This window comes from Mustela nivalis (assembly GCF_964662115.1).
Source record: "Mustela nivalis genome assembly, chromosome: 13".
Classification (NCBI taxonomy): Eukaryota; Metazoa; Chordata; class Mammalia; order Carnivora; family Mustelidae; genus Mustela; species Mustela nivalis.
In genome coordinates, this window is record NC_139032.1 from 87,897,104 (window position 1) to 87,904,561 (window position 7,458).

The 7,458-nt window shown below is 57.3% G+C and overlaps 1 protein-coding gene across 1 annotated transcript in view; it reads left to right on the plus strand.

Annotated features, from left to right (window-relative positions):
* The window catches only part of HMCN2 (hemicentin 2), a 140,463-nt gene that overhangs the window by 53,474 nt on the left and 79,531 nt on the right, over positions 1 to 7,458 (plus strand). The window contains exon 22 of the mRNA XM_082695922.1: positions 1,356 to 1,521. Within this exon, the coding sequence (XP_082552048.1) occupies positions 1,356 to 1,521 (166 nt within the window). The remainder of the gene's footprint in view (positions 1 to 1,355; positions 1,522 to 7,458) is intronic.

A 7,458-nucleotide genomic window follows, 5' to 3' on the forward strand; every position in this document is an offset into this window, starting at 1 on the left:
AATCCTGCCTCTAAATTCTGCCTATCTGAAAGGTACACAGACTACAGATGTCCTCCTCCAGTCCTCAGTAGTGTGGGCATACCCTTAAAGGGGTCCCAACTCTACCCTTTGTAAGCAGACGGCGGGAAACCGTCACTCTAACAAGGCTGGGAAACCCACAGGCCCTCAACTGGAGCCCTTTCACCTTGGTGGCCCCCTTGCCCACCTCTCTCTCCAAGCCTCTGTACCCCAGACCCTTTGCTCCTTTCAGTTTCTTAAATGGTGCCCCCTGCCTCAGAGCCTTGGGACATGCAGGTTCCTCTGTTTGGAATTCCCTACCCCCTCTTGGCCCAGCTGACTTCTTCCATTGGTCAGATGTAGGCTCTCTGACTCCAAGTCACTTTGCTGTCAATTCTCTAGAATCTCCCTTTCGTGAGACACTTCACAACTCTGGTTAAATCATGAATCACGTATTGGGCTGTTTGGTACCCGTGTTCCCTCTGGGCCCTAACACTGGGAGGACAGGGGCACGATCTGTCTCCTTTGCGGCTTCTGGCCAGCATTCATGCAGAGCCGGGTACTCAGGACCTGGCTGGAATGAATGAGCAAATGCACAGCCCAGTTTTTCTAGATACACTCCTAGAGCCAATATTTTCATAAGGTAAAAAAAAAATTTTTTTTCTTAGAATGGAGATTTTCTCTCTCTCATGTGCGAGGGATGTGTGAGGGGTACATGGGTCTTGATATCTCCAGCTGGTTCGCTTAATTATCGTTGCTTAGACACCTACCAGTGCCGTCCGTGTGCGAGCACCTGGCTAGGAGTGTGAGGGTGGGGCATAAAGACAGAGGGGTGCAGGGAATCTCCATCATCAGGAGCCTCAAGCTTGATAGGAGAAAGCCTTGATGGGCATGGGTTGTTACAAACCCCCAGGGAGGGTTTGAGGAGGCCAGGGGACATGTGTGTCTTCTGGTGGTTGATAGCCTGAGAATAATTGGGATGATCCCAGGGGAGAAGGGAGACTGAGAAGATAAGGATAGAACCATCTGGAATGTCTCCAGGGAACATTCCAACCAGCTAGCGGGTAGCAGACGTTGGAGCAGGAGGGACCTGATCAGGGTCACCAAGGCCAGCCGAGCTTCCAGAGGGAGGGTGACCGTGAAGAGGTAGAGGCCAGGACTTGGGGGGAGAAACCATTGGGTCTGAGGCCTCCCCCAAACATGCGCTCTTCCCTGATGGCAGAGCCCACCCAGTCTCTGCACTTCCCAGGGTGGCAGTGTCCTCTCTGCTTCCTGGGGGCAGCTGTCCTGGTCCCCCCTGGGCCCCTGTGCAATGACTTCCTGTCCGGCTCACAGTCCCTGCGTGCTTCTACCAACAGCTGAGCCCAGGATCCGTGTGAATGGCTCACATGATGCCGAAGAGCCCCTGAGAGTCACGGCCAAGGCCGGTGAGGAGGTGACCCTGGACTGTGAGGCCCAGGGTTCCCCACCTCCACTGGTCACCTGGACCAAGGACTTCCTCCCTGTGCCATCCGTCACAGACAGGTAACCTGGACCACGTGCCCCTGGGCCTGGGAAATGGGCGGAGTTTGGGGTCTAAGGAAACTGGCCTCAAGGTGGCCAGTGACCCAGCCAGTTGGTGGGACCCTGTGGACACTCCCAGGGGGATGTGTATTCAAGTTCACACATAGCACTTTTTTTTTTTAAATTATTTATTTGAAAGACAGAGATCACAAGTAGGCAGAGGCAGGCAGAGAGAGAGAGGAGGAAGCAGGCTCCCCACTGAGCAAAGAGCCCGATGTGGGGCTCGATCCCAGGACCCTGGAATCAATGACCTGAGCCGAAAGCAGAGGCTTTAACCCACTGAGCCACCCAGGTGCCCCACACACATAGCACTTTTTAAAAAGATTTTATTAATTTGAGAGAGAGAGAGTGTAAGTGAGGGGAGGGGCAGAGGGGCAAGCAGACCCCCCACGGCTGAGCTGGGAACCCAGTGGGGGCTCAATCCCCAAACCCTGGGATCCTGACCTGAGCCAAAGGCAGACGCTTCCCGACTGAGCCCCTCAGGCCTCCCACACATAGTACTTCAGTCCCTGGGCCCCGGAAGCCTCTCAGGGGACCCCTGAGAGAGCAGAGACCCCTCCAAGAGAAAGACAGAGACCGGTCTGGAGTCACGGATGCCCAGCACTTCGGGCCCTGGCCCTTGGATGCTGCAGGCAGAAACTCCATTAATCTGCATGGCAGCCCTTCTCTCGGGCCCACTGAGGCTCAGCGACGTGCGGTGAGCCACTTGTGGTCGCCGCCGTTGGTACAGGGTCCCGACTGTCACATTCTATGTCCTCGCCTGCTCTGCAGGCCAGGTGTCTGGTGGCTGGGCTTTCTGACTCAGCTTCCCGCCTGCCCTGGGAGAGGCCGCGCACTCCACCCCCCAACAGGCAGGGCTGCGGGGGATGGCGGTTCCAGACAAGAAGGCCTCGAAACTCCTGAGGCCCTTGAGTTTTGGGCCCAGGGCGGCAGGAGGGGGTGGTGGGGGGGGGAGCTCTGACTAGTGACATCAGTCCTGGCAAGGACTTTGAGAAGTTCCAGACCCAGGAGTTCTCGCCGCCCCCCCCAACTCCCCCGCGAACGCCCACACGTGCTTCTATGCATCTCAGAACATCTGTTTGGTGAGCCCTTCCAAACCTCGAAGCCTGCACCCCTGACTGTGGCTGAGGTCTTGTGCCTGGGCTGGGTCTGAGCGCCTCCTCCCGTGTGCCCCATCGGTGTCCCCGCAGCGGCACGTCTTGGCCTGGGAGACCGGGGAGCCTCCGTCTCTTCCCAGAGGGCCTGGCGCGAGCTCCTCGGGTGGGTGGCGGCCGGCGGGGCTTGTTATTTATGGCTTGTTACTGAAATGATCCACAGTATACCCATTTGTTCACCCCTCCTGGTTGTGATGTGTTAATAGATCAGCCGGGAGCCATAAATTTGTAGGAGCTGCTTTTGCAATCCTGCGTTCTGTTCCTTCTCCCTTGCCCTCTCCACTTCTCACTGGCTTCCAGCTTTCCCCTGAGACTTACGGGACTCTGGGAGTTTATCTAAGCGAGGAGGAAAGTAGGCCTCTGGGGGATTGCGGGGCTGGGTGAGGAGCTCAGGCCGTGGAGGTGGTCACACCTGGCTGCGGATCCCGGCTGGTGTTCGGGGGGGTCGTGTGGCCTCGGGTGGCCGATAGTTCCTCCTAGCTTATTTCTCCACCTGTAAAGTGGATGTTGTTTACATAAGGCTCACGGGGGCCCGTGAGGGATGAATGATGCTTTGTACACGGTCAAGTGCGGGAAAATCGCACCGTCTGATACCACTTTTTGGCCATGGCTATTCACAAACTAAGGCATCGTTTCTGACATTTGAGAGATGATCACATCTCTTACCTCATTTTGTTCTAACCTACTGTTTTAAATACACAAGCTTTAATGAGATACAATCCCCCGTGGGACAGTTCTGGGTTTCGGCATATTCAGAGTCATGTCACCATCACCACAACCGCTTTTAGGACATTTCCAGCAATTTCCAGCACCCACCCCCCAGCAAACCCCACACTCAGTGGCAGCCCCTCCTGTGCCTGCCTGTCTCCCACTTCAGCCCCTGGCAACCCCTGGCAACCCCTGATCTGCTTTCTGGTTTCGGACTGATCTCTTCTGGATGTTTCCAGAAGATTCCAGAAATGAAATCATATAATCTATGGCTTTTTGTGTCTGCTTCTTTTCACTCTACGTATGTTTTGGGGATTCAAGCATATCCTAGTGTGGATCAGGACTTCTTTCCATTTTGTGGCTGAATGGTACTCCCTTGTATGGAAAGACCCCCTTTTGTCTATTCAGCCACCTGCTGAGGGGCCTCTGGGGTGTTGCTGCGGCTGGCTGTGGTGAGTAACCTCACCGACTTTGATTGCATTTGAACTTGGCTCACAGGCTCCGGGTCCCCGTGGTTCTCTGGGCCTCCCTGCGGCGCAGACAGCTTCCCGCACAGAATGGAACTCCGTCTACTCACAGACACACAGCTGCCCTTAGTCCTACAGCCATTCAGCCAGAAAATGAGGATTTAAAAGCCCTCCCGGAAATACGCACCGAGCGGAGCGTGGCGGCGCCGGCGGGCAGGAGCTGCTGTCTGCTCCCTCTCCGAGGCTGTCCTTCCTTTCTTCCTTCTCCAGGGGGGTCTCAAGGCTCAGCTTCCATCAAAGCGGCCATTCTGGAAGTTTGTGGATGGAGTCTTCTGAGTCATAAGTGTTCACGGACCTCCAGGACTCAGCCCTTCCCGGCCTGCCACGGCCCCTTCCTCCTTCCTCAGGGATGAGAGGCCGGCGTCTGTCCCGTGGTTGGCTGGTGCCTGTCTTTCCTGACTCTGGGTGTCATTGGCGAGGGGCTTTCAGCCTTGGCTACAGTTAGGGTTGCCCGCTTCTTCGGGTTCTCTGGCGACTCTGTGATGTGGTCAGGTTGAGAGGCACGATGTGTTTGAGTCTCGGAGGCCTCCCGCATTTCCACTGGGACGTAGGTGACCCTCTTCTCCTGCCAGCCCTTTTGGAGGCGGCCGGGGTGAGCAGTGCCGTGCCCGGTGCACAGAGGGGGAAACAGAAGCCCAAGGGGTGGGGAAACTGAGATCCTGACCTTCCCACTCCTGGGGCTGGGTCCTAACACGTGCACGCGCGCGCACACACATACACACACACAGACATGGACAGACCTGGACACATACACTTGCCCACAGAGACCAGACACACAGACGCACGGACAGACACAGGCATGTGTGCAGACACAAACGCAGACACATGGGGACCTGCTCGCAGACGTGAGAACATGTTGACCCACATACATCAGGCTTCTGGGTTAAGGACAGGCAGGCCACTGCTCTCTCTGCAGGGTCTAGAGAATTCTCTGGGCTCCTCTCTCCTCTGAGTCAATGAGTTCCAAAGGAAAGACAACTGTAGGTGCTTGAGTATCATTAAACTTGAAACCTTCCACCTGCGTCCACGCCCCCTTCCCCCCGGGGCACGCAGATGCTTGGATAGGATCCGGCTTAGTGTTCCTTCTTTCTGCCCCTCGTCCCTGGTATTGTATTCCTCATTTGCCCATTTCCTTGATTCATCCTGGCCCGTGTCACTTGCTGTTCATTGAAAGGGCAAAATAACATTCCAGGGCGCTCGGCTCTCATGGTTGCTAAGCGGCTTCTCTGTTTAGGGCATGTGCTCCACTGCCAGTTCTCCATGGGGATCCATGCGCTGTTGGGATATCTTCCCACAAACGCTTCTCCTTATCTTCTGGGTCATTTCCTTGGGGTATCATCCCAAAAGCAAACAACTGATTCCAGGGGTGGGAATGGTCGTCGGGTGCTTACTACCCCGTGTGTCTGCTGCCTGTGAGAAGCAGAGTCGTGATTCGGCCGGACTGTCAGCAGGGCTCCTGAGCAAGCCCGTGTGCCCATGGGGCCATGGCAGCAGCCACGAGAGACGGCGCTTGGAGAGACACCAGCGTCTGTCTGTGCATGACACTGGGCAGTCCTGTCCCAGCCTGGTCCCCAACTCACTGACTGAACTTGAGCGAGACTCATCCCCTCTTTGGGCCTCAGTCTTCCCATCTGAGAAATGAAAGGGTTGGGCAGAGGATGGTGGCCAGAGAACTCTTCGTGGCTCTTGTCCCACGATTCCGCGCCGGGATGCTGGGGCGAGGTGGGGTTTCCAGGCAACAGTGTTTGTTTGTGGCTCCGAGGTGTGGTTGGGACAGCTGTGAGCGCTCCTGGCTCGGGCTCCAGCTCCCGGGGGCAGTGGGCCAAGGTCCCACTCAGGGCCAATCTGGACGCATCCGGGGGTGGGGGGAAGCTGGTGGGGAGGGGACAGCGAGTGGAGGGGGCATCCCGCGGATAGCCCTGAGTGGAGTGGACTGTCGAGCTGCAGCCGGGTTCTGGTGGTCCCAGAGAAGAGTGACTGCCCCCCTGTGGGGTCTTCGCCTTGACAGATGCGCACAGCTCGTGCTGCCTCCTGGCCTAGCAGCTCTGAGCCAGGGTCTCATTAACCTATAGCCGACAGCTCTCTTTCTGGAGAACAGTCAAGTACAACGGACTTCAGAAGCAAACACTAGGAGTACCTTGATGGTTGGGAGCATGGTTGCAGCATCCAAAGTTCAAGTGCGCGTGCTGCCCTGACCCTCTGGGGTGCCCTCGTCTCTCTGTTTGGACTCAGTTTGTCTTCTGCAGAAGACGGTGCTCCCGGTAGGCTGTCTGCCTGCAGCTCCGGCCGTTGGGAGTTCTGAGCAAGAGTGGGCGTAGCAGGTGCTGAGACGTGCGTGGCACACAGGAGGCGCTCAGCCGTCGCCAGCCCTCTGTGCTGGCGCTGCTGCGCTGTTCCTCGGACTCAGGGGGATGGCGCCTCCTCCCGCTCTCACCTAGGTCATGTTTGGTCGTTTTGTGGGTATCAGGCCCCTCTACCTAAATTCTCTAGACTGGTTTTTCCATCTGGGCTTCCTTACAAGGTTCTGTGGCGTGACCCCAGCACGGAGATGAGGGTCAGAGTGGTCATCGGTGGGAGACGGTGCGGGCCGACTGGAGCTGTGCCCCCCAGGCACGTGGTGGGCACACGTGGGTGAGGACTGGCCCTCTGGCGGGTGACCTTGAGGGGTGCTGTTTGTTGGACAGCCACCGATCCTTCTCCTGAGGGCTTTGGGCTCATGCAGTGAGCTTGGAAGGGCGGCAGCAGCCCTTTAGAAATGGGGGCAGCAGGGTGAGCAATAGGGGACGCGGCCAGAGGGTCGGGGCGTAGACAAGCCGCCTGGACTCTGTAGCTGGCCCTGCAGCGACCGGCCCACCCAGAACCCCTCGGCTCTCCAGCGAGGGAACAAATGAGCAGGTAGCTGAGCTGAACTCACGCAACTCAGAGCAGGGCGTGCGTCAGGGAGGGCTTGCTGGAGGAGCTGGGGCATGTGTGGCCTCGAAGGGGATCTGGAGGGCCGGAGAGTGTCCTTAAGACCAGTTTGGAGGGGATGGGACATAGTATGAGTGAAGGGGGAGGGCAGGGTGTGTGTGCATGGACAGCTGGGATTTGCCATGCATTTATTAAGCACCTGCTGTGGGTCAGGGCTGCCTTAAGGGCTGGGGACAGGGCAGGACCCTGGCCCCTCCACTTACGGAAGTGTCAGTGTCAACAGGTGATCCCAAGCGAGATGAATGGCGTAATGGCTCCAGAGTCTTTAACCAGACGCAGGGCATTGCCCAAGACAGGGGTGGCTTCTCTTCTGTGAGCCCCAGAGAACGCAAGGGAGCTGGACAGGTGAGCTTGAGTGTGCTGGCACGAGGCTGATGGTGTAGCCCAGCTCCCAGCTCTTGGCTTGATTCCGAGCACTTTCTATCTGGTGCCCTTTGGTCTCCCTGGGTAGGTAGGCCCCCCCTTGGAACTCCAAGAACCAGAGGGACTGGGCCAGATTAGTGGGCCGCTTGCATGCCCTCTGCAGGTTTCACACGACT